This window comes from Larus michahellis, chromosome 15 (assembly GCF_964199755.1).
Source record: "Larus michahellis chromosome 15, bLarMic1.1, whole genome shotgun sequence".
NCBI classification, from domain to species: domain Eukaryota; kingdom Metazoa; phylum Chordata; class Aves; order Charadriiformes; family Laridae; genus Larus; species Larus michahellis.
The window spans coordinates 9,504,544-9,532,382 of NC_133910.1; the positions used below are offsets into that span (position 1 = coordinate 9,504,544).

At 40.9% G+C, this 27,839-nt stretch overlaps 1 protein-coding gene across 1 annotated transcript; it reads left to right on the top strand.

The window, feature by feature from the left end:
- The first annotated feature begins 1,937 nt into the window (after positions 1-1,937).
- PSMB7 (proteasome 20S subunit beta 7) lies at positions 1,938-27,652 on the top strand. The gene is made up of 8 exons (XM_074609351.1): positions 1,938-2,060; positions 2,169-2,262; positions 2,649-2,746; positions 3,023-3,163; positions 4,438-4,553; positions 11,445-11,503; positions 25,278-25,429; positions 27,424-27,652. Exons 1-8 carry the CDS (start codon positions 1,999-2,001, stop codon positions 27,533-27,535), a joined length of 834 nt encoding a protein of 277 aa, XP_074465452.1. The 5' UTR covers positions 1,938-1,998; the 3' UTR covers positions 27,536-27,652.
- Positions 27,653-27,839: the final 187 nt, after the last annotated feature.

Here is a 27,839-nt window from a genome sequence, read left to right on the forward strand (position 1 = left end):
CTATGCACTGGCAGGGGCCAGTGCCACGTGCGGCTGTGCAGGTTGTCCAGTCTGAAAGTTGCTGGAGGTTTTTTGCTGCAAGAATGGCACAGTCAAGAAAGAGGTTGGGTTTTGATTTTCTTCCCCGTGGCTGTTTTTTGTTCCCTCCCATTGGCAAGTACTTTTGAGCATTGGAGGAAAAAGCAGACATTGCACAATAGCTTTGCCCACCCACCCCATTTTTGTTTGCATACTTTCATCTGAGCAACACACTGATGGAGAACACTCATTTTTAACTAATTAGGAGGGACACTGCAGACATGCAGATTTGGTGAGGACACATGGGACCCTAGTTTCATTTGTAGGCCATCTGCTAATTGGGTACTGTTCAGAGGGAGTCTGCACGGTGTCTGACTCACTTCTGATGCAAGAGCCATTGCTGCTCCTGGAATGAAACGCAGGCCTGCTCCTCTGAGCAACGCCACCGACTCTAACGATGGCGTGTGCCAAGCGTTAACTACCTGAAGAAGGAACACACTTAACTCGGTAAAATACTTGGAGAAAGTTTCCTGTAGGCAAGAAGCCAAAGCACTACTTACATTCATGCGTTGTTCTTGAAGAGAGAGGGCCTCGTAATTAACATTTCATGTTTGAAACAAGTAACACTTCATTTTTTTTAATCAACAAGATTTTTAATTTCAGGCATTTATACATCTAGAAAGCAAATTAAGTATGTGACATACTGGAAAAAATCTAACTACATGTCTGCATTACTTTAAAATACATCCTTTCTTGAGAAGCTGTCACAAGTTCTTTACAGAAACGTTAGGCCATTCCATTTAACAGGTCAGTAAGTTCAAGGAATGGTTAAAATGGAGGTCAGATGTAGTTTACCTAAAAAATACTAAATTTAATTTTCCTGACCTCCTTGACACACAGCAGGACTTTCCTGATTTTGAAAAAGGCCATTTATCTTTTTTTCTTTCACCATATAACCATTATGTTAACAGCACAGCAATTTTAGGTAGGTTTACATTTTCTCATGTAATTATAGGTTCTTTGTAAGATCTAAACATAAAAGTTTGGGATTATTTTCCCCTTTTTTGTCCTTCATCTCCCCTTTCATTTTCTTTGAAAGTCTCAAAGCTTTTTACAAAACCCATTAGATAAGTCCTGCAGCCCAGTAAAACCAGCATTACTGACATTTTAAATGTGGTAAAGCAAAGGCAAAGGAAGGGATAACGAGACAACCCCAGTTTACACACAAAAGTGCAGTCAGAGCCTGGACGAGCACCTTGGCCGTTCCCGTCCTTCCCTGCTCCAGCCAGTCCCTTCCCCAGGGACCAACGGCACCTTCCCAACCAGCGATCCCTGGAGATCATCCTGCAGTTGGATGAGCAAATGGAGGAATGGGGTAATGTGGCTCATTTAGTGGTACAGGACAAACACACACCAGTAGCCCAGTATATATAAAACACCTCAGCTGCGGTTTGTCCATGCAGGCCCCTCTCCTTTGGGCAGCACCGGGCGCCCAGGCCCCACACCAGGCCGGACCCCTCCCCACCCGCACTGAACACGCCACCAGCCACAGTTTATAGTGCTAAACTCAGCGTGTTCCGCAGCCCAGTGGCGCCCGTGCCCCGCGCACGATGCCTGCTGCCCCATGCGTTTTGCAAGGCCTCCTCCTTAAGAACCAGAGATTTTGTCTAACGCTGCCTGTGACCACACCGCCAACAGGCCCCAAGCACGGAGGGCTGATACAGACACAGCCCGGGGCAGAACCGAAGCCAGGTGCATCCCCCGCTGGGATGTCCGAGACCCCAGCGCTCCCAGGCCGGTTACCCCTGAGCCCCCCGTCCAAGCCCCACAGCGATGTCCTCGACGCGTCGCTGCCGCCGCCATTTCGCGGCCTTTGGGCTGACAGAGGCGGGCCGGACGCAGGCCCCGCCCCTGCGCGCGCGCCGGCGGCTGACCCGGAAGCACTCAGCAGGTGCCGCCCGTCCCCGCCGGAGCGGTAAGATGGCGGCGGTCTCCGTGCTGCAGGCGCCGAGCGGCGGCTTCAGCTTCGACAACTGTGCTCGGTGAGGCGCGGGCGGGACGGTGGGGCTGGGCCCGGGCGGCAGCGGGACGTGGGGGGCCGCGGCTGGGGGAGGTCCCCGCCCGGCCCCACTTCTCGCCCTGTGTTGCAGGAATTCCCTCCTGGAGGCCGAGCTCGTCCAGAAGGGCCAGCGGCTGCCCGCCCCCCGCAAGACCGGCACCACCATCGCCGGTGTCGTCTACAAGGTGAGGCAGGCGCCGGTCGCGTCCCTCCGGCGCTGGGCGGCGGGCAGGAGGCTGGGCCGGGCGGCGGGCCGCTCCTCTGCCGCCGGGCCGCTTCGCCGCCGCTGGGCCGGGCAGGCCTGGGCCGCGGCCGCCCCTCGCCCTGCAGCTGGGGCCGGGAAAGGCCGCTCGGCCCTGCCGGCGCCTTCTCGGGAAGCGGCGGCCCAGCGCCGGTCGTGGCGGAGGTTCCGCGGTGCTGAGTCACGTACGGCGGCCCGGCCTGTGCGGAGCCGGGCTCCTGCGGGCCTCCCCCGAGCCGCCCTCGGGTTGGCGCTGCAGGTGCCGCCGTCGGTGCCAGGAAGGGCCCCTTTGGACATCGAGGCTTTGGGAATAATTCTCCCTTTCTGTAGGATGGCGTGGTCCTTGGAGCAGATACGAGAGCGACTGAAGGAATGGTTGTTGCTGACAAGAACTGTTCAAAAATACACTTCATTTCCCCTAATATCTAGTAAGTATTAAAATTGCTTATGGTATAATGCTGTTGGTAATAGTATTGGGATTTTTAGCCATGTCATTTGCTAACAGCAAATATTAAGGCATACTTTAAAATGATAACTTATTAGGAAGGCTTGAGGATTTGGGGTATCTAAAAATATTGACTGTATGAGAACCTAGGCTCTGCAGTTTTACAATGAGAAAATTTCTGCTTGTTGGTTAAAGCATAGAGTTATGCCTCTTTCCTGTCCTCCCCACCTTTTCCTAACTTGCTTATAATATTTTTCAGTTGTTGTGGTGCAGGAACAGCTGCAGATACAGAAATGACAACTCAGATGATTTCTTCCAATCTGGAGCTCCATTCACTCTCTACTGGACGACTTCCAAGAGTTGTCACAGCTAATCGAATGCTAAAGCAAATGCTTTTCAGGTAGCTGAATGGTTTCTTATTTATCAGCAATACTATTAAAACCACCAGATAGGTCTTGAGCTCCTGTGGTGGGGTGTCCTTCCTCAGCCTACTTAACCTTCATAACAAGACTTAAGGAAAGATTTAATAATTGCTCTTTGCTTCATAGGCTTTTGAGCTGAGAAATCGAGTCTATGGTGTTTTACAGAATCAATACTATAGTTGTACCGTGATGTCAGTGTTTACATAGCAAAAATAGAAGGACAATAATTTAATAAACTGTTGATCACACAGACGAAACCTGTTGTGTTATCTTTCTGGTGAGATGGCTGGAGCAGTAATAGTCTTGTAACGTGCAAGCTTGCAAAATTGAGAATTTTCTGTGACTTGTAATAGAATCACTACCTTAAAATTTATTTCATTTTCATAAGAATAAAATGTTTAACCATTTGAAGTCCATAGCTGTTAATATAGAAGTCTACTGGTGGTATAGTGAGATAAGTGAATAAAATGGTTGGAAGTTATCCTACGGTTACCTTAAGATTTTATTTGATCGCTTGACTGATTGCAGACCATTATGGTATGGCAGTTGAACTTCCTAACTAGCAGCAGGACAAAGAACATGCCCTTAGATTGAGGGTGTGCTCTCCAACCCTTTAAGTATTTTAGTACTGTCTTTTGCAGAAGTAAAAAATGCTGTTGGAAGAGAAGGAAAGAATGAAATTTAATGTATTCAACTAAAGATATTGTTCAAGCTATTGGAAAGAGTCCAGGAAGGTGAAATAAAGCAATGAAAAAAAAATACTTTGTGCAACCAAGTGACTGAGATAAATGATGATAGTTCAGGTCAGTCACTTAATGCTGTATTGCTGGGCACTTTGCCTTTTTTTTTTTAAGCATGTCACAAAACAATAGATTGAGAAGTTAAAGCAGCCAAGAACAGCTCATGGAGGAAGTGAAGGTATATGTTTTCTTTGAAGTCTCTAAATCAAAACTTAATTGCAGACACAGGAATTTCTTTTAAGGCTTGAAAAGTAATTCAGGTTCTCTCCCAGTGAGCACAAATGTGTCATCCAGCCTACTTGCTTGGCCAGTGCCTGCTTGTTCTGCTTGACACTGAAATATACCATGTTTTAGTAAATTTCATAAACTGTTGCTCACAGATAGTAAAATTGTTTTTCTATTATGGAGATGTACCTGATGCAATCATGGAAAAATTCTCAAATGCATACATTGTATTAAGAACCATAGCTTTGTTGTGGACTTTCAGATTCATGTATAAACATTGCTCCTAGGTATCAAGGCTACATTGGCGCCTCCCTGGTTTTAGGGGGAGTGGATGTCACGGGACCTCATCTTTACAGCATATATCCCCATGGATCAACTGACAAATTGCCTTACGTTACCATGGGTAAGTGACGCTCAGTATTGTAACCCAGTTGCCTGGTAAAAAGGGGGAACAGTTCAAATTATTATTTAAAGCGTTTGTACTTAAATTCCGTTGTTTGCTGGGATCTGTATGGGCCTCAGACTTCAAAGATAAAGTTGCAGGTGCGCTGTTTTGTTTTGGTTTTCACACTTCAAAAACTAGGGCTATTATGCTACCTAATCTAAGCTGCCAAAAAACTAGTATTAGGAAAATTGCTCTGTGTATTCCCTAGCATACCTTAAAGCAAGAAAATTGTGGGATTCCCAAAAACTTGCTGAGGGGGAAAAAAAACACCCCAAACCTTTGCGGATAGTCCTACCTTGCGGCTCATACAAAGTCTCACTTGGAGAGCTATATTCTGCCTGAAGTTTTTCTGTATTTTCATTAGGTGAAAAAAATGTGCCTCGCGTCTCCTTTGGCCTGTTGTATTTCTATATTTTTTGTTAAGTAGCAGCTGTATTTTACTCAAGAAGGTGCTTTGTGGTAGTGAATTGTAGTGCACTGTATCTTTTTTTGAGATGGGAAATAATGCATGCATTGTTGAAGGGAAGGACACACACATCTTGAAATATTATAGAACTTGTCCAGTCTTTGGCAAAGCAAGTATTTTCGATAGTAGTCCAGAGCTTGTTTCATAAGTTCTGAATTCTTTTGTGATTTATAGGCAGTGATCTGGGAGTAAAGAGTAAAAAATGGTAGGAGATTAAACTAGTGCCTTCTGAGACACTAATGTTCTTGTGCATTTTCATCTGTGGCTTTTAAGGTTAATGCTCTACTGAGAATATCATATATCTGGAAAAAAGTAAAATTCCAAATATAACCAGGGTTGCAAATATTTTTGCTCTCCAATTGCTCAAGAAGATACATTTCAGGCTTGCGTTTCATTTTGAAGACTTGAATGATTTTAACTGAAAGCTTGGTTTTGGTAGAGCTATGGAAGTGTAATTTAGAGTCCAAATAAATGTATCAGAAAAGAAAACTGATCTGAAATTAAATGTGTCAGATGAGTAAATCAGATTTAGACTGTCTGATGCAGCTTTTATGCTGACTTTGTGATGGGGAAAATATAACTTTCATTTTAGTTACTCGTTTTCTGTTCATCATTGGCATCTGTAGATAAAACCTCTACTTAGTATATTCTTGGAAATGTTAAAGGTTTTTCTTTTTCTTCTGGGTCTTTGCACTACTGAAACAGTGCAGCAGTTAAACTGCATCATCAGGTTAACTGTGTAAGAGGAACGGTGACCAATAGATGGTGCCATTGGCTTAGGAACTGGCAAATTACTTATTTGGCAAGTAAAACCCATGTAATGGTCATGTGATGTCATTGTTTAGTCTTTGATATATAAAAAATGTAAATGCCTGACTCTTATAATTGCCTTATATCCAATGTTGTAGTTAACTGTAAAACTATAACTGACTCTGTACTGACAGCTGCTAGTAGCTGATTGCCTGAATTAAAGTCACACAGTTTCACTTACGTAGGTGGTTACTTTCCTGCCTATGTTTTAAAAGCTTTAAAATGTGTTAATTTCAGAGAATCCTGGACACTCCTCTTTTGCTCCACAAAAATAACATAGTAGCAGAACACCTTCAAACAAGTAGGAAGTGCTGTATCAGTGGATTAAGTTCATTGTAGCTTAAGCTTTGATTTGCTGTCAGCTGTACCAGGTCTGCATCTGGTGATTACATGTGACTTTTGTCTATGCTGTCAAACAAAGCCCTTCTCCGCATAAATGTCCTTTACCTTTCTACACCCAGTACACTGATGCTTTCTCCAGTGATGAGGATATATTTTAGTAAAAAGATTTGCTTATGCATATAAATGAGAGAGAGAACTGAGGCGTCAGGAAAGGTATCAAGGGTCAAATTGGAGATAGCAGTTGGTATTTTATTTTGGTCTTATTTAGACTAATCTATTGTTTGTTTTATGTTGGGTTCCGCGCCTCCCCCCACCCCCAAGTGTTCTAAGGGCAGTTTATTAAATCAGGGTATGTATTTTTGACCAGTTAATTTCTGGAAATTCAGTATTAAATAGGAAAGGTTGTTGAGATGTTGGGTTTTTGTTTGCTTTAATGTGCTGGAGTGTGTTTTTTATTTAGCTGGAGTGCGTTTGTGGATGGACAGAGTGGTATCCTCCCTTGCAAGGGAGATTTAAAAGATCCTCAGTGCTTACTCAGGAGTGAAAACATCAAATTAAACTGTTTATGCTGACAAAGGACAAAATTGGATTTCAGCAAACGAGGCAAGATTGTCTGATTGCTTGGCTTGTCTAGGAAAGCTTCTGGCCAAGACTTATAATGAAATGCGTGCATAAAATTAAAGCACTTGAAGTCTGTAGTTCAGCTTTCAGAAACAGTAAGTATGTTCCAGTAGTCTCTAGTGGCTGAAGCGAGTCCCCTGGTACCAGCGTTGCTTCATATTCATAAATCAGCTCTTCATGCATTGGCAATGTCGTCCTGCACAACAAGCAGTACCGCTGCTGAGACTCAGCCCCTCAGCCAGGAACTGGGGTGAAAAATGATCCCAATCGATGGGGCTGTGGAGATCACCAAATTTTTACCTAGAATGAACAGCAAATTGAATAACAATGAGAGTGTGTGAATAACTGCCCTGTCAGGGAACCCTGACACTGATGGATGGGGAAGTGCTAAATGTTACTCTCTCAAGGCTCTGCACATCCTCCAGTGTGGCAGGCGGAGGTAGCAAACAGGTCCTTGGGTGATGAAAATGGACTGTGCTTAGCAATAAGAAGTTGTCTTCAGTGAATGTTCTGCTAAAAAGATCCAGTTCATCTGTTTGAGAAAAGCTACTGCAGTTGCAAAGCGTGGTGGAAATTATTGTCAGCTAGATCTTTTGTTATGCATCAATAATCATCTTTCACTTTAAATCAATACTGAAGTGGTGCAACTGCTCAAGTAACGACCAAATGGGATTTTTAAAGTGAGTTTATTACAGTTGAGTCCAGAAAATTTTTGAATAACTTAACTTAGTTGTGAAAACTTACGAAATTACAATGATTCTTAAAAGAAGAAAAAAAAAAATCTCTTATGGTCTCGTAACTTCCGTGGTTTGTGCTAATGGTCAGACTGAGAAGTATTTGGCTCAAAGTACAGCTTTGCGTCTCAGTTTCTATAGTTCTTTATAATTTGTTTGGCAATCCATATTTTTATATATTTAGATGCTAGATTAATACTTCCTGAATATTTGTTTCTAAAGTACAGCTTACTGAAAACGTATGCAAAATAAACACTTTGTAATTGATATGGCATTTTTTCTTGATGATTGTTTCCAAGGTTATTGAAGTGTAACTGTTCATAGCAGTTAGTGGGTTTTAAAAATCTAGCGGAAAAGTTTTTTTTCTGAATGTTATGTAATACAAATATACAATGACTTTACCAGTTATACTTTGGTTTAATTATCCTTATTGCTCACACGCAGAACAGTTGTAAACTTCCAACATTTAAAAAAAAAAAAATCCAACAAAGAAAACTTCCTATTTCTGCATTGGTTGTGTGCTGTTAAGATTTCCAAGTAAAGTTATCTAAGATGAATATCTCATTTGGTGTTCCTTTGAATCTGAGCTCAGTTAAAAGCAGTAGTTAATGACACCTTATCTCACAGCTTTCCTGAATGTTTTAATAGATTTGAGGTTGAACTGCTGCATCTTAGCAGTGTTGAATCCTGTTAGTGACTTAAATCAGTTATTGTGTGTATGAGGTGGGAACATTGATTCCTAATTAATGGATAGTGTTTTGCAATCTTTTGGATTTTTATCTTTCTCCAGACATTATGTTTGGGAGTTGTTAAGCTTGTTTCTACATAAAGGCAAAGCACGCTTGTTAAAAATGAATTATTGGTGGGCACTGAATACATGGACAAGAGAACAGCTGTTTCCCCACATACAAACAAGTTCTCCATAGACCCTTAATATCTTAAGTTTTCTGTGCTTTTATAGGTACTGCAATAAGAAAACCATACTTCCAATGTTTACTTAAGTTCACAGACTTTATTGCTGGCTCTCCTGTTACAATGCATAGCTTTCACAACTCAGTTGAACTACTTGGAACATTGTGGGGTTGTTTGGATCGTATGTGGAATTTGACAAGTAGAGGGAAGTCGGTGTAATTGGATAGTGAAGTTCGCAACTGTCCTCGTGAGCAACTGTCCGCTGCTGGTTTTCTGCATTTCTGCATGGGCGGTCAAGTGATGGGCTTTCAGTCCCGCAGCAGTGCAAATGGGAGGACTGAGGGGGTTTTCTTAGTTAATGTGCTACAGGTGAATACATGCACATCATTAGTATTTTTCAGAATAGTTCATATTGCTGTTGCCAAACAGCAGATGATTTGTTTTGATGCAGGAACTCAGAAATATTATCTATTTGTGTTTCTAAAAACGGTGTTTACAACTGGTGCTATTAGAGTAAAGAATTTTCATTGTGCTATTTAAGATTCAGGAATCTGTTCTTTCAGAGAATGCTTAGCTGTGCTGTGAGACTTTTGCTAAGGCACTTTTTAAAAATGCAAGGTTATAAAACTTACATTTAGGATTTATAACCAGCAGAGAAAAAAAGGCCCTATTTTATTAAACTTTTCCAGCTTTACTTCCTGTTCTGTTAGAACCTCCTTGGGATTGTGGTTTTAGATGTAAATGGCTACATGAGAATCTTAATTTATTTAAACCTACAACAACTCTTTGAAAACTTATATTACAGGACTGTCTGCATTTATTTATTTGAAGTTGTAAAGTTCACATTTATTTGCACCTTGGTAATATAGTGAGATAAATAATTAACAGTACAATTCTTTATGTATAAAGGATTTCATGTAACGTAATGTAAGGGTCTCTCCCTTCCCCCCCACCTTTTTCTTCTTTATAAGTCTACTGAGTTCTTACCCATAGGTTCTTTTGGAAACTCCTTTTAAAAAAGGAGCTGGAGGAATGAATCCAGTCTAAGCTATGTGTGATATTATTGCAATATTTGTGTTATTGAAAACTTTTATTTGTCAGTAGAAGTTTTAAGAAATTAAGACATTCCTTAGCTCAGTAGCTTTAATGCAGTAATTCCTATCAGATATTACTTCTTATACTTCCATTCTTGCACGTTTTTTAGTCTTTATACTATAATTTTTTTCAAAGAACTGTTATCCAAGGGTAAGATTGTTTTTCTAGTTTTGAGGCTTCCTGGTAGGCCTTTATTTGAGCATAGTAAGAATGTGGTCTTAGTTTGAGACCATATCTCAGATTTTTATTTTTTTTTCCCCCATTAGAAATGTTCCTGTGTCATTCCACAAGAAGAATTATTTTATGGTTCAAGTCCTGTATTTGTTTTGGAACACACCTTATTTTGACCTTGTTCCCAAGGATCAGTAAAATTCCTTTTATTTGTGATTTGTTCTGTGATACCAGCTGTTTGTATCAGCGGTTCATTTCTGCTATTAGTTGCTTAAAAATCTTCTTTATTCCCAGTTTCAGCATTTAAAAAATGGAGTCATGTATTGCTCCAAGGTGTAAATGAATAGTCATTGCCTGTAATACAAGTACACACTTAGAGTGTCCTACTGCTTTTAGATGTGATGTATTTGGTACTGTAAAGGTAATGATCCTCAACCACAGCAATATTCTGTAACAGGAATATCTGTCATATTCATTGGGATTACCATGTTCATTGATTTGTGTCTGTAAATCTGCTGTTTCTACCCTTTAAATTTGATCTATAATTGGACCTCCTTAAATGGTTCAGATAAGGTAGTCTGTATTTTCTCAACAGTGTCAGTGTCAGCTTCTCTTTTTTCATTATACATTCAGCAGACTTGATAAAATCAGCAGGACACCTCATTTGAAACTGTTTAATCGCTGCCTTTTTCTTTCACTAAACCATTGAGGTGGTCAAGCGATATACACAAATCATTTTAAATAGAAAATATGGCTTTCTCTGTGACCCAGCTAAACAGATAGCAGTATGCAAAACAAGTTAAAAAGTAATAAATGCCAAAAAATCTTCTAATTGGAGTAAAAAATTGCAGGTAACTTTATTCACTCCCCAAAAGTAGTGCTCTCTGAAATATGATTGGGGCCACAGACGGACATCTTCCTGAAGATTCATTCTTTCTGAACAAAGCAAGTTTACACTTTTAAATAGCATCATACTGCTTTTCGTATTAATTTATGGAAAGCACATTTATAACACCTGCAGTTACGGTGCTTTGGGTAGAGATGGCTTCTGTTCTATTACTACGCTTGCACTGCATCCTTTAAGAGAAGTAACGTTAAACTGGTGTTTTCTTATCTGTCATTTTGTCTATTCAGCTGTTATTGTTCAATGTAAAAATAATGGCACAAAGTAAATGCATAGTAAACTGTTTTAAAGTAGATATGGGAAATACCCTGATGGCAGCAGCCAGCTACCCTGTTACCAGTGCTAGTGTACTCATCCCCGTGCGTAAAGGTGACTGTGCCAGGGCAGCTCGTTAAAGCAATCGGTTCATTCTGAGTGTCTTAGTATTAAGTGACATACCCTCTAATGTGGCTAGGCACAAAAGTGGGACAGGAGAAATGGAGGAGTAGGAATTACAAACTGTGGCATCCAGTTAACTCCCTTTTTCTAACCTCATTTTCATAGCTCGGTCTTCAAAATAGTAAAAAGAAAAAGGCTGTCAGAACAGGGTCCCTGACAAGTCTTGTGTACACTAGCTATAGATTTAGGATTAAATTAGGTGCTGGACTTAAAGAGGGTAAACACTTTAGAGTGTATAGTAAGCTAAGGTAGACTTTGAGTCTGGTTTGTGCTGCTGATATTTGTTATCTTGTTGTTTAAAAAAATACTGTACTAAATACACTGGCTAAATAGGTGTCCTGATTTTGTTACCGTAGGTTCTGGATCATTAGCAGCTATGGCAGTATTCGAAGATAAATACAAACAGGACATGGAGGTAAGATTTATTTTTTTTTTTAAAGCTCAGTGTTTCTTCCCTCAATAATCTTCATGATTGTAAGAATTTTAGAGGTTTGAAGCTTTAAAATGTTAAACCTGCTCTAGTTTCCCTGCACTTAAAATGTACTAATGTCAGCTTACTGCAAAGCTTTAAAAAGTTGATGGGTAAAATAAATTTAAAGAAATATAGCTTCTTGCAAGTTTATATATGGAAAACTTGTGTGATTTGAATGTAGGTGAAAGCTTTAAAAACATACAACTTACTGGTTATAGTTGACTTTGGGGAATTTAACAGCCCTTGTGTAGTCACTGTTGCTGGTTTTCCCTTGGTAGTTGGTCCTTCTCTCAGTCTTGAAAAGACAATGCGTGATTGTAAAAGCAACGGAAAAATGTTCAAGTAGTGTATGAAACCAATTAAATTTCTGGTTGATTGGGTAGGTTCAGAACTAGTAACTGCACTTTTCTTTTTAATATCTACTTAAAAGCTGATTATTAGAAGACTTACAAGGTTGTGGGTTGTTTGCGTTTTGCTGATGATCTTGATAAAAACGGAAAACTGGTTGGTTGCTCGTTATAGAGAATCATTCAGCAGAGCTAAAAGCTGGAGTGTCATGATTAAGATCAGAATAAGTTACTCAGTTATTTTTTTCATGAATGTGTGCCGTACACTGTTTTTATATTATCTCTAGTATTTCCTTACAGTAAGTCACACCATGTTCAGTGCCTGCTAAACTGAACAGTGAAAAATCCAGTTATCTGCAGACAGACTATTGATGAAAACAAAACCAAAACAATTAAAGGTCTTTCTGTGACTGTATTTTGTAAAATGCCTCAGTAATGTCAAGCCCCCTTTTAAACCACATTAATCTCTTCAGACTTTCTGTGAATGCTTCTTCTCATTCCAATTGATTAATAATTTCACAGTAAAGAAAAAACTGAGTATTGAACACAAAATTGAAAGTTGAACCCATTAAAAATGACTTGTAACACTAACAGTTGCAATCATTTCAGCCTAAAATGCAGATACAACAAATCTTACAGCTATTTACTACCACTGAATAACATAGAAAAGGAAAAAGTTGATTTACTTCAGAAAAGATGTTCAGATGTTCCGCATTTTTATAATGCAGCTGCTGTGGGTCATTTCCTCCCCTTCAAATGTTGGTGTGACTGCAGTACGTTTTCAGGTGATGATCCCATAAGTCCACTGAGTTCCTCTCTAAAACCAATTAATTAAATTTAAAGTTAAGTGATGTGTCATACCCTGTTACATCTCATGAAGAAATGTGACGTGTAATACCAGTTGATTTTTAAAAAAGAACAAAATTCAAACAACTTGTTTTGGGAAGTTTTCCAGTAATTAAACTGCTTAAGAGTTAGTAGTAGTCTTCCAGTTATTCCTGGAACCGGCTCCTTTTCTGTCAGTATATATTAAATAGTTGTAGGTGTGCAAAATGATGAAAAACCAGTAAGATCAGGATTCCTGTGTTGCTGTAATATTTTGGGCAATACCTGAAGACACTGGGCTCCTGGCCTCTAGTGTATTTATAAATGCTATCAGAAACATTGGAATATTTTTAACGGGCACTCAGGTTTCTTCTGCAGGTGGCGTTACACTAGATGAGTGGTAGAAAGAACCACGAGATAGAGATAGACTCTCTGCTCTTTTTTCTCCCCTCATGCTGCTGTAAGAACGACAGTCTCTTTTTCCAGCCTGTTGTGTGACCGAGTACTGGGCCTGTGTGCTATTCATACTGAAAACGTGGACTGCAAATCCTTGGAATCAACAGCCACAACATAATAGTCTGCTTTCAAAGACACAAATGTCAGAGAGCTGTGCTGTGAAACTAAAAATTTCATCTTATTCTCAGCTAGTTTTCAAGCTTGTATTTTAAGTCATTCTTTGTGTAAGAGCAACCGAAAAAGGCACCAGAAATTGGTAAATCTCCAACTTCTCTTATTTAGAAAGGTCATCCTAATTAAATTGTCTTCATACACAACCATAAATGGCAGCAGATACTCACTGTTATAACAAGCATGTAAAAATGCAGCCTACCGATTTGTTGAAATAGATATTTAGATCCTTGAGACTTGCATGCACCTTAACCTTCCTTTGTTTTTACTAGATGTTCTGTTAGCTAATAACAATTTAGTAATCGTATTAACTAAACCAGCAAAGTTATAGGTGATAAAGCTCAACCGTACTCTTAAACACTTCTTCACATACTGTTATGGCTTCCAGCTTAAAATATTTACCTTTCGAGTCAGCTGTGGGGCTTTTTTCCCCATAAAGTAACAAAATAACAAAGTACATTTCTAGTGAAATTAAAACAAATTAAATCTGAAGTACACTATGTATATTTAACATAAAATTTGCTATGAAATGGCAATGATGATAAACTTAAAATTCCTGGAGATTAATTTAATAAAATGGTAGAGGATTAATATTTTTCTGTCGGGATCAATACTGCTTTCTTTCGCGCTAATTGTCAGAATATCTTGCTAGGGCTACTGGAGGGTAGTGGTGTGCTTCAAGACCATCACATCACAGAAAAATGATTCAAAGGCAAACTGTCCTGCACCCTCTGGTATCGACTTGCAAATTAGCATCTGGAATGTAATTAAACAAGCTTAATGAAAGTAGCAGCTGAATACTACTGGAAAAGACAATCAGCTTTTTTGCCTCTGATATATATTCTGTACTATTGAAGCTGATCACCAAACGCATCGTGTGAGCACAGTTAAAAAAATTAGCATTTATTTGAAGAATAGGAACTGTTTTTCATTCTGTTATGCTTTTGGCATGCACTGGTGTCCCATGAGAGCCATGCCACAGCAGATAGTGCACAATATTTATAAATCCATGACAGGCAATAATAGCAACTTGAAAAATTCTTTTGCTAGAATTTCAAGTTGAGAGCTGCCAAAAGCTGAGAGGATCAAATCTGCAGTGGCAGCTGCTGTGCCCTACAGTTAGAATCGTAGACTTTGAAGATGCTCAACTTAAAAAAAACCAAAAAAATAATAAAATAAAAAAAGAAGACTGCAGGCTTAGCCAATTTTTGCAGGTTTCTAGAGCCCTGGCTCTCTGCCTTTTGAAGATGAGTTGCTGAAGCTTCTACCACTGCCTGAGGCATGCTAACACCAGCAGGATGTGTTTTTTTCCATAGACTTAGTGTGTCTTCAGATTTAAGTAGCACATGCTTTATCAATGCCAACTGTGATGGTCCTTTCCCTGGTTGCAATGCCGGGAGATGATCTTTACCCAACATCCTTCAGAGAAACCGCAAAGATAGATGGTGACGTACACAAGTGCCACTTCTGCAGTCTGATTTATGGAGGCATGTTTCATTATGAAGCAAGTGCTGGCCTCTAGAGGAACCATTATAGATTGCTGAAGATGTGAACACTTTCAGCCCTGAAGGCCTGTAGATGCTTCAAAAATGTAATGCCAAGCACCTAACTACTGTGGAACAATATTAATCTGTCATGTGGGCAGCTATAGATCCACTTTAAAAAAATGTAAGTGGAAGAACAGCACATCTAATAGAGTGTTTTGAGCTTAGATCTTTCATTGCAGCCAATTTTTCTTTCAATAGAGTTTCAATAGAGTAGCCACATGGTTTTTAAACCTTACAGTCGGATTCTGCAAATGCATACATGCCTTCTGGTGTTAAACAATAGTAAAGAAATACTCTGAGTCAGTGGATGTGGAAACCGTCACGATCTGGGAAAAAAAGTGTGTACAGTATTAAATGCTGGAATTCTGAGTATATCTATACTGTGGTGGTTGAATTCCTAGGGTGATTGGGGGGGTATTATATATTTTGTTCTGCTATTTGACTTCTGTTGTTTGAAAAGTAGAAGCTTTTTGTCTGTAGAAGAATTACTTGAGGTACAGCGAGGCTATGTGGTAGCCTTCTGACAAGAGCTTCATGTTTAAGCAAGGGAATGGGCTGCTCGTAACTTCATTTCTTTTCTGTATTTCATCAAAACAGCCAGGTTTAATAAAAAGAGGATCCAGAAGAAAGAGAATCAGTAGAAGCCTCAGAAAGCAGAACTATTGCGGGGAAAGGGAAGTAAATCTTTGTGTAATGAGTTCAGGGGCACAGAATAGCTGGGGAAAAAAATGGAAGGAGGTAGTCTGGCAGATATTTAATAATTATTGCTAAAATAGATCACCCCAAAAACGTGAAATTATAGTTACAGTCACTTATTATACAATTTTTTTAAGTGTGGCAGGAAATCAAGTGGTACTGAATGAAAACAAAAATACTGGAGGAGTAGGAGCAGATTAAAAACAAAAGGGGGGGCTGTTCCGACTGCGCTCGACTTGCAGCGGAGGCACTTGCGCTCCTGCAGCCGCCGTGCCGTCCAAAGCACTGCGTCTTGCTCTCCTGCCAGACGTGCACTCCTCCATCCATTGGCCAGGTTTGCTTCTGCGGTCATTCTGCAGTGATTGCTTTTGCTAACTTGTTTGGTTTTGACAAAGACAGGTTAGGGAACAGTTCAGCTGGCAGGTTTGGGTAATCCTCTGTAAAAGGAGAAATGAGGGACAGACAGGAGGAGTTGGAGGTAGTAACCTTTTCCAGTTAGTAGTTGCAGCTGTTGGGGTAGATGTGTTCACAAAGAAATTATAGCAAGGCAGAGGACTGGAAGTTGCAAAATGTGTAGACTCAGGCTCTTCTGGTCCCCAGTTTCGTTTCTGGCTTCGCCACTGATTTTTGAGGTGCTTTGAGCAGCCCCATGTCCCTGTAAGTGAAGAAGCTGTAAGCTCCAGGTCCTCGATGTGCACTCACGGTCTTTGCTGTGTCGAAGTGGAAAGTAGGCTAAATGTACCTTCCGCTGCGTACCTCTTCTTTCAGTAAAGAATACATCAGGCATAGTACGAAAATATTACGAAAACTTGTCACTTTCTTTCGTTTTCAAGCAGCTGACATACAGATCACTCAAATGTTTCCGTGCTCGTATTTCCTACTGTCCCTCAATATGGTGGTATTATTTTTGTTTATTAACTACTGACAATAATACTGAGCTATTTTCGGAAACTGTCAAAACTCTCTAATCTTCAACAATAGTTGTCTCATCAGTCTTATTTAGCCTGCATCTGTGTGATTCGAGGCTCAAGAGCAATGACAAGCTGCATATGAATTCTGTATTCATTAGTGATGGTGATCAAAATGCCTGTGTCCCCGCCATAGGGCTCAGGTGTGGGAGGCTGCAGGCTAATCCCGCCAGCTGACACTCGGAGGTTTAATGACTCGGTAGGAAGGTGACCACTTGCTGGGAGGTTTGGCGGCTGCACTCAGGCAGCAGACAATAGAGATCAAGCCAGACTATCAGAGTTAAGCTGAAGAGCCTGCCTGAGATACTTGAACCCCTGTTGGTGTCAAACACAGAGATTAAGTAAATGGGGGGGGGGGAAACCCTGACTCTGTGAACAAAAATAAGTACTTAGTATTTATGTGCTCTGTGTATCTGTTTATTTCATTACCTGGTGACAATAACTGAGACTGTTAGTGGCATATCTTCACTGCCTTTTCTGACAGAGCTCGTGGTGATACGGATTTCATGCTTTCCTTACATACCTGTATTGCTGTCTCCTTCAGACACACGAATTTCCATGGGTAAATATCAGGTTTTAGTGCAGACGGTCATCCAGAAAATAAAGGTTTATCATGCTGTTTCTTATTTTTAGATTAGATCAAGATTATTCTGTGGTAACCTGGTTTCTGCTTGACACATTGGATGGCGAGTACTGGTCCCATCCTTCACAGATCTGTGCCTTGGATTGATTTCCTTTGCGGCACTAATGTTAAACAGGAAATATGAGGCTGATTTAAAACGTGCTAAGTAGGTGTGCTCTGGAAGGGCTAGGATTCCTGGAGAAGTGTTTTGAGGTGTGCTTTCTGAATATATCAAAGCCCAATTTCTGTGCAGAGATGAGGTGGGAAGCTGCCGACAACATCAGTCTGAGTTACCCGCGATACCGAGTAGCACCTTCTTCTACTTTTCTGTTTACAGACTGCATTGAGGGAAATCAGTTTTACCTTAGTTTAAATTGAGCCTTGCTGCATGACAAAGAGCAACAATTTTTTCACCTTTATGAAAGTAACACTTAAACTTTGTATATAATAATGTAGACAAGCTGGTCGGAAGCAGGGCTCCGTGTTAAGAGATGATTTCACTGCACAGGGTAGGTGCAGGACAGGTAATTATTTTTGATGCATTTCTCAGGAGCAGGTGTTCCAGTTTAAATTGTTTCAGTTTGTATATCTCCCGTAACTGCAGAACACAGGCAAAACATACTGGGAAATATTTCACATGGCACGAAGCCCTGTGCCGCTCCTGCGGCGAGGGCTGTGGAGGCTGAGTGCGATTCCCGTCAGAGCAGGGAGAGGGAATGGGAAGGAGCGGAGGGTGGGAGCCAGCCTGGGCTGGCGGGGAGGCTCCCTCCCAGCCAATAACCTTTATGGAGCGTTTTGGTGTATTAGGAAGGAAAAATTACCGGAGGGCCCAAGACTTCTTTTTCTAAATAAAATGTTGACCTTCATCCCCTTCCATCCTTTTTTCAGAGGTAAAGTAACAGTCATACGAACAGGGGTTTGCTTCATATGAAGACAGACATGTTAGTGCTGGATATTCATTTTTTAATACGCAGTTATAATACATGGTAATTTTAATTGTCATCTTTTGCATGGTTTCCATATGTGACTACTCGCTGGTAGCTAAGGTTCAGTTTGTTACTGTACGGTAACGCAGCTGCACAGAAAACCAAGGATATCGCACTGTCGGAGTAGAACGTGCAGCCTGGCAGAATTTACAGCTCTTTTACTGTTGAGTGAGTTCTTCTTATTTTGAGAATCAGTTCCCTAGTAAAACATGAACTTCATCCAGACATAAGTAGTAATGGATTAAATGACTTTTCGTATTCATTCTTAGTTCAGAGTATGGGAATAGCATTAAAAGAAATCCTGTAGTTGTGAGAGGAGCTTGTAATTTAATTCTGTACCATTGGAAATATGTATTGTACTAATCCTCATGTAAGGAATGACATATAGGAACTAATGTTATTGAATAGTAGTTCCGAATCATGTAAGTTTCTTGCCTTGGCAGGTAATTTGGCATAAATTGTTAATGTAAATCCAGGTTAGTGGGAAGACGTTATTTTACTAAAAAAGATAAACTGCTGATTAATTCAGTATAGAACTCAATTACAAATTGAAAGTGTCTCTGCGGGACGCCAGTACCCTAAAGACAGCAGATGTTGAATTGATACTCCAGCATATTTCACACTGGTATGAAATATTAACATGGTTTATTATACTTGTGTGGTGTACAATATCAGAGAGGGGGAGGTGGTGATGAGTCTGGGCTTGCAGGCATCTACCATCCGAACATGAAAAAACTGTAATCACTGGGAATAATAATTAGGGACTAAGGTGCATTTTATTTGAAAAGTTCTTAGTAGAAAACAGTTAGAAAAATAAACATTTACTAACATTTTTTCACAACAGAACTGATATCAAATGCACTAAAGAATTACCTGATCTATGATTCTATGATCTATTAATGAATGAAAGTAGGTACATCTGTGTAAAAACTCAAATTGCTGAGTTTTAACAAGACTGCTAGGTCAGTGCTGTGCTCGGATTTCTTTTTGCGTAATTTCCTGCCCGTGCCATATTTGTGCTGAAGATTGCTACTTCCTAATAAGACTGTTGGTTTTGGTTTTTTTATTGTAAAGGAGGCAGCACGTTGACCCTGATGTGTTCATAATCCAGGGATTTAAGCAAGTTGGGGTTTTTTCTCTTACGGCATTGCATTGGTGGTGGCACAGACGCTGCGGACTTTGCATTTGAGAAGGTGCCCAGAGATGACCGGAGCAGGAGCCCAGTGGCGCCAGGCAATACAGGGGTGTACGTAACTAAAACTGCCCTGGGCTCTGTTTTCCTTACTTTTCAATAGAAGTCCAGCTTTGAAAGCTTGCAGAAAAGTTAGAATTTAGACAAACATACTTAAAGTTACCATTCCAAACACAAGGCGTGTTCCACAGTGTTTGAACAGGATGTATTCTGCAGAGAAAATTCTAATCGGATTTAATAGTCTTTGAGTCCTTGACACTGTTTGTTGTGCAAATATTGAGTCATTCACTTGCCTTCCTGCAAGTGAATGAAAGTAATGTTTCAGAACTTGGAGCATTTCAGTTCCGTGTTAAATAAGGCTGTGGAAACAGAACTGGAAAATACCATGATACACGTTACCTTGATTTAAAATAACTTAGCTGTTTAACACACAAAGTAATAGAGTTGTTATTTCACTTCCCCCTCTCACTTTTGCTTTAGAAACTACTAAATTTCTGTTTATCTTAGTCTTTAACAGCTGTTCAGTAAAACTAAATAAAGTTGTATATAATATTTGAAGACACTTTCCTCTTAAGTTTTTTCTTTAGAGCATACATGATTCCAAAATAGCATACGGTTGAAATTCAGCAGAACGGAGGCGATGCCATCTCTATACCTATACAGGGCACAGTTTCAGTCTTTCGATATCTTAGTTTCTCCATCGCGTGCTGTGAATATTCCGCTAACTTCTGCCCATTCTTCCTTCTGCACAAACCGGTGGTTGTTCCCAGGACCCATCTTTGTGTTTTATTGCTCCATGTCTCCCAGATGCTGCCAATCTTACAGACTGGGATTTTCGTAACCTCTTTGCCTTTGGTGTGACCGTCGCTTTAATTCTTTCTACTTGTACCTTCTATCTAGTAAACATTTCTTTGAGCTGTGGTCATTTGGCGTATCAGTTTAATTGTGTTTTCTGTGATTTGGAGTCCTGATTCTACATATTTATCACATCTATCTGTTTTAATAGGCTGTTTTGCATCGTTTGCACTGTTAAATCTCAGCATTCTGCCTCTAACTTCTTTTGTGACTTTTTCGAGCACAAACAAAAGATGGTGGAGGAGGAAGGGTGAGGGGGAGAGCTATAGAAAGCCTGGCTACTTCTATATTTCATTCCCCTGATGAAAGATGAAAGAAAAACAAACTTATTTTGATTGTAGCATACGTCTATTAAAAAAAATAATATTAAAATTATGAAACAAGGAATGTCATTCGTCTGCTTAGAGGTACTCCGTGAAATGCATACTTTTTTTTTGGTTAAACCTGAGTGATATAAATTACACGTGCCAGCCCCTTTCCAGCTTCAAAAGGGAGCCAAACCAAATTCATTCTCACTAATGGAGTGTTTCAACCTCCCCTTACAAGAAAAACAAAGTACTTTGCTTCTCAGTTTTGTTCTCTCTTTGGACTTAGCCAGCAGATTTCAGCGTTGCTTCCAGTTACGTATTGATCTCTACCACAGCTGCTCCCAACAGGCAGACTTACACATCCTCTCGCGTGCTGCAGTCTGCTGATTACTCTTCCAAAGTCTAATTATGCTTCTGTAGGTGCTTATGTCCTTCAAGAGGTATCACTTTCCTAGCCCCAAATCCCCAACACTCCTTTATAGATTTACTTTTTTTATTATCATTGTCTTTCCTGAAGCTTCTGATTGTTTTTTTTTTTTTCCCCTCCCCTTCTCTTCCCACTTGGGTCTTGTGGATTCTCACTTTAAGTGGGATCAACTTTCACATTATATAATTTGAATAACTTTCATTCTGCTGTAAAAGACAGGTGTGATAAGTATTTGAATTTTTTTATAGTTACAGAAATTGTAACTATCATATTGATTCTATACTAACATTCATTGTGCACTATACTTCAAATTCTTGCTAAGACTTACTGTTGAATACTGCGTGCCTATCGCATCTCTGACAGCATACTGGTGACCTGCAGAAGGTATTCATTTCACTTCGGTAAGAATTTTAAAAAATGTAAACACTTGCTACAGTTTTTTAAATCTGGAAAGGGCATTTCCTGTTTAACTTGCTTGTGAAGTTACAAAATGTTAAAGAAAGAACAGTCACAAAGCCATTCCAGCTGCTGCCGTTACGGCTGGAGGCATAATGATAAACTTGTTTAAAAGCTATGAGTAAAGATAGTATTGGTACGATGTAGAAATATCCACATCTTCTGTAGGAAATATCTTTTCTCTTTGTCCTTCAGTAGCATTTGAAATCTGGAAATTGCTTAAGTGAGAAGAGAAACTTGATTCAAGTCATATACAAGAGTAATGTGTAAAAGTTCCTTATTGGTGCTGTTTGGGACTTGCACCGCAGCAGCTGCAGAGAGGTAATCTATCAGTTCCTGAGTGTCCACAAAATGCAACTCTCCAGATAACAGGTTTAAAGTAAAGATTTAATACAGGCTCTATCTACTGTGATGTTGCAGTGACAGTTTAAAACTCATTCTCTAAATCTCAGCAGACTTTATAGCTAGCAGTGGGCCCATATAAAGCTTAATGGCATTACAACACATAAATCATCTTTTAAAGATGCTACCAGTAGCGCCAATATTAAATGCAGACAATTGTCTGTGTTATAAATAATTTATCAAACACCATTTCAGATTAGCCTTCCATGCTGAGTTATTTATTTTAGCCTTTACTGTACTATTCCTAAGACACATTTTGAAAGATCCATTACTGGTCACTTTAATGAACTTGGGGGTCTGTTTTCCCCCCCTCAAGCACCAGGGTACATCTGTGGTGACCATTACACGGCTGAGCTGGACCTCTTTGCGCCTTTTACAAGTGCTGCCCATTTGTCATGTAGTGGTAAATGGAGTTGCACATTGGAGTCCTGGGACACATTGTGTGATGCGGTGATGGAGACAAACAGATAGCTCTATAAAGTGCTGCTTGTCACGACTGCCGTGTGTTACAGTACATCACTCCGGCTGTAATCTCATTTAAGAAGCAGCGTGGACCCCAGAGAATGATATTCCCAGTTAGCTTGGTCTTTGCAACCATAAAGTAGGAAGTGCTCCTCTTATATACTCGGAACTTTTAGGGTTTTTTAAGATTAATTATTACAGTGACTCACTCATGCCCCATACTTAAAACCGTGTCAGCACTTTCCGTGCCAGCCCCCTGTTTTCTGAGTGTAAAATCGCAGCGCTTGCTAGAGCTTGGTGTGCAGGGTCTCTGCCCAGGAACGGTGTGGGGTTTTTTCTTGCGGCTATTCTGGTTATCTTTCTAAATTATGAAAAGGGGAGGAGGAATAAGCCGAGTTTTAGACTTCCTCAGTACAGTTGCAGCTGAGCTTGGCTGATGTACTGGATATTTTTAGAACTATTTTGATAACCGTAAGTTGATAGAGTACTTTTTAAAAAGTCAAAAAATAAAATTGAACTTTCAATTACAGGAGTGAGATGACTCTGCAAGCTTTACATTGTTGTCTGAAAAATATTAAATTAAAAGGGAGAGTGGAACAAACTAACAGCTCACATAATAGCTTAAAATTACTCTGGTTTTACTGCTGTTTAATTTTTAAAACATATCTACGCATACTTTTTTATTTTAGTATGTTTACTTTCGTTATAGTACTAAAATACTCTTAGCATGCAGTACCTCAGTGAGGGCAGGCTTCTGTCAGTTGAATGAGGAAATAATTTGCTTATTGGAGTTCTGCTGCCAAATGCACTGAAGGAATGGCTTTTGTTCTAGTCACCTGCGTAAAAAGTGTAATTCAGTGTTTTGCATTTTATTTCTTTTTTAAATAGTAATGCTAATAAAACTGGGAGTGAAGTAAGAATTTATGCAATTTCTATACTTTACCCCCAAAAAATGCCCCCCTCCTGGTCAATACCTTAATTAAGCTGTTAGAACAGGAATACCGTTATTAACAAGTTCTTTTATGGAGGACGGTGGGAGAATGCAGAGTATGCGCTGGGAGCAGACGCGGTTGTAGCTGAGCTAATTTTGGGCTCCTCTTCAGCTGCACTTGTACACTGGGGCTCGTGCAGCTGCTCCCGCTCGGACGCGGTAGGAGCTGCCGGGGCTCTTGGCATCGTTACTTCGCGGGGCAGGATACTGGCAGGGACACCGAGGGCTTTAAAGTGAAGCAACTTTTAAAAAGCCAAATTTATCAAAGTCAGCATTGAATATCTGCTCTTTCGTTCACGGTGTCTAATGGCAGGAGATTATTCAAACGTGTGACATAGCAGTAGAGCACTGACGAGGGCTCGTGGTGCAGTGGGCGCCGGGTTATGGCGGTGCTGGGCCAGCACAGCAGCACCTGCCGTGAATGGCTTGAGGATAAAACTGAGTCCAAACTTGTGTGTGCAGAGATATCGCTCAGTCTTTGTCTTTCCTTGCTGGAACAGGCATGCTCCAGTCACGGTTTTCGAGTAAGTTCCTTTGTCAAGCCCCAGCCGATCTCCTGGGGTAGGGACAGGCGCGTGCAGGTACTGGGAACACGTCTGTGCCTGGGTGTTACAAGATTTAAAGCGATACATCAAGGAGGTTGTTTTGCCACACTTCTTCATGCTCGCCATCTTCAGTTACGGTGCAAAGCTAAGGATTGACTGGCCGGGTCGCATTATTTCTAATAGCACTGGATGTGCTCTGCAGAGGGAGCCAGCGCCGCTCGGTGCCTTGGCCAGGGGAGGGGGGGATGGGGCGGACCAAAACTTGCATTTCTGCTGCCGTCGCATCAGTACCATTCATGGGTTTTGTTGGGGGGGGAGTGAAGATGATTACAGAGCTGCTGTAATGTTTTAAAGGAGAGTTTGATGAATATGAAATGTTTCCTTGTAAGAGCCTCGTCTGAATGTGATGTGTCTCTGCGTCAGGCAGCCGCTGCCGGGCCGGGCTCTTCACTGCCGAGTTAATGCCCCGCGCCTACGGCGGCAGCAGCCGCTCTGCACTGGCCCTTTTAAAAGAAAGTAGCTTTTCAAAACCTGGAAGAAAGCAACCCTTCGAACTTTTGCAGGAGAATGCATGGTTTCGGAAGCAATAAAAATAGCAAGCTTTATTTCCTGTTCTAGTTTTCTATTCTAGTTTTGCTGCAAATAGGATTCTACTAGTTGTCTGAAGTAATTTAGAAATATACGTGTTTTTGAAATTAGCAAATACAGTATGAATGAACTGTATTAAATACATATTTTGCTTTAGCTACCTATGGGATTTCTGCAGCGTACAGCAGAAAAGAAACCGCAGCAAATTTTCCATTTTTTCATTTAAATGGTATTTTGACAATGGTACCCAGTTTGACCAGTACTTTCAGCGGGTTTCTTTAAATATTCTGCACTTGTGTTCAGGACTGGAATTAAAAATGTAGCTGGCCCCAGTTCAGCACAGAGCATGCTGCTTTGCAAGGCAGTTGCTGCCAAATAAATTTTGCAAACCCAGCTATGTTACAAAATCATAGAAATCATTTTGGTACTACAGAGGATGATTAAATAGTCCCTACTCAGGGAAGTCTTGTAACTAAACTAGTGTGAATCTTTAATTTGTATGCAACTGTTACACAGAGGGCACTACAGGGAGCTTGTCATGCACATGTGCACAACAGCCTAGAAGACAAAAATTGTAAAATTTATTTTCTCCATTCATTACGACAGAAATCTTAATCTTGTTTCCCTGACGGTCTTTACCAAGTCTGCTCTGTCCTGAGGGGTGGGGGATCGTGCCCAGGATGAAAGGCTGTCCCTGCCCCTACTCCCACTGTTGAGCAGACTGTGGGTAATGCTCCGCGGTGCTGCGATGATTAAAGAGGCGCTGGGAGCTCATTTATTGTTCGGAGAGCTCACAGCTTCCACTGTCACATGGACAAACATTTCTGTGAAATGCCAACACTTGTGCAATGACAGCTTTTTTAACTTTTCCAGGAAGAGGAAGCCAAACAGCTTGTGAGAGATGCCATCGCAGCTGGCATATACAATGATCTGGGCTCCGGCAGTAACATAGATATCTGTGTTATAAGCAAGAACAAGTTGGATTTTCTCCGTCCATACGATGTGGCCAACAGGAAGGGGGAGAGGTCAGTATTGCTGAAGCCGTACACTATCCGTGCTCTTCCCAGCAGTTCCCCTTTTCTGTAATACTAGATTCTGGTAGAGTAATCAATAGATCTGTATACTGAATTTCAACTAAACAAGAAAACAAAATTAGTGATGCTGCCTGCAGTTGAGTAGAGGCTGCTCGTGGCACAGATGTGTGAAGGAACCAAATGAATTTCTCACCTGCCCCCACTTTACCACACCAGGAGACTGGTCTTGCGTTTCAGGCAGTCTGAGGCAGTAATGAAGGTTTGCATTTGTGAGCGGGCAGATACTTGGGTTTCTTTTGCTTGCAGGTGGCAGCACAGCCTTGTCCTGCTTGTTCTTGCCGAGGTCTGTGTGGGGTGGCACGGCTGTGCCCTCTGCAGGGCTGCCCAGGCTCTGCCGCGTGGGGCAGCACCGCCAGTCAATAGTCGCTGTGTGACCCACTGCAGCACAGAACCAAAAATCAAGAGAAAACTGCACAGCTCTGGCCCGTGATTATGAGATTGTGTTTTATCCTATCTCTAGAGGCCCTCTCTAGCCCTGTGCAAGACTTTTAAGACAACGCAGACATTGTTTTTATCACTACAGTTTCCTCAAAATTGTCCAGAAATACACTGTACTGTCTTGAAAGGACAGTTTACAGTTAAAAGCTGAATACAGTAGTGACAAGATTTTTTTATTTTTTTAGTTGGACTAAACCTGAGTCCTATTTCCTGTATAAATAAACTAAAAAATGCTTGTAAGCATTTGTGCTTTCCTAATCAAACGGGCCTCTCGGCTACTTCCACTATGTAGAGACTTGGGCTTTTTTTCCTTCTAGCTCTCCTCTGCCCACACCAGACAGATTTGAGTGCAGGACCCCCCCCATTTGACCCTTCTCAGTGTTCACACAGGCCAGGGTTGCACAGCACGTGAAACCATACTCTGCATCCTTCACAAAGGGGACGTTATTCTGTCTCGTTTCCTTAAGAGTGTAATTCTGAAATTTTCTGTCATAAACACTCAAGTATGGAACTCTTTGGGAACAGGGTTACATTTAAGTGTGTATCGTGGTCTTGTCACACTGACAATGTTCAGGATCCAGAGGTGATGAATTATCTAAAGGGAGCAAAATCTGTGTGTTAGAGGAGCTGGCACCTCCCTCAGGTATGTTGCTCAGTGAACTACATCATTGCCTAATCCGGGAAATTACAGCCCAAGGCAGCTCAAGGATTTCACAATATGTACTTTTATGTTATGTGTAACAAGTTGTACAGCTTTTCCATCTGCTGCCAAAATAGTGGGATTTAAAGAAATTGCTTTTATCCTTCTTTCTAAGGCAGACAGCATGGCCAAAGCCACAAAGAATTGCACTGCTCCAGTTAAAGGGCTTTTGGATTTCTTACTGTGCAGCTCCCCAAGAGCTTCACGTGCTTCACTCTGTGCAGGAACGGCTAGAGCTGGTCAGCTAGGAGAGACTTCGTATTATTACACATGTTAAGTGAGATTTTGGAATTCTACTGTGCAAAAGGGTGACAGTTAAGATTTCAGAAGCACGGCTTCATTACAGGCAGTCTTTGTATTAAATGTTAGCTAATTTTAGCACAGAAAACCAAAGCAAATACACTGGTAAAATTATCCTAGAGTTGCAAAAAATAAATAAATTGCTTGTTCTTTGAGTGAGAGTACAGCGCAAGAATGTCCTATGCTATAATGAGATCCCATTTATTTCTCTTTCCAGTTACTTGGTAATTTATTTTTCAAGATGGTGTGTTTCCTAAAAAAATGCTTGTTGAGCTGACGCTTTATCAGTTAGCACAGTCAGTTTAGAGTTTGCAGTAAGTAAACGGAGTTTACTTACTTTAGAGTTTAGAGTAAGTAAAGTTCCTTTACTTACTTTGAACTTCTATAGGAAACTTCCAGAGAAAGCTGGTTAGTTCTAAAATTTTAAAGGAGAGTTTTCGTATGTGGTGCTCCAGTCCAGCTGAATTGTCACCTCTTTCTTTAACAGGTATGGGAGATACAAGTGTGAAAAAGGAACTACTGCTGTTCTCACAGAAAACGTTGCACTCCTGGAAATCGAGGTGGTGGATGAAACTGTACAAACCATGGACACGTCCTGAACCCCATCCACAGCCCTTCTGTGGCGCCGCAGCCAGCGTTAGTTTGTTTAGGAGCCTCCACGCCAAGAGAAACACGCAACTGATCCCCAATAAAGAGGGTTATGACCATTCTTCTAATTAGTGTTTTTTCATGGTGCTGATTTCTTCTGCCGCTTTTCCCTTCTTACACTGTTGAAAACACCAGGCTCTCACAGAACACAACTGCGGCATCTTCCCCGCTGGGGTTGGTGCTGGGCTCTGGGTGCAAGCGGGGCTTTACCCTGCCAGAGCCGTGCTGCCAGCGGAAAGAGCGGGGTCTGCGCAT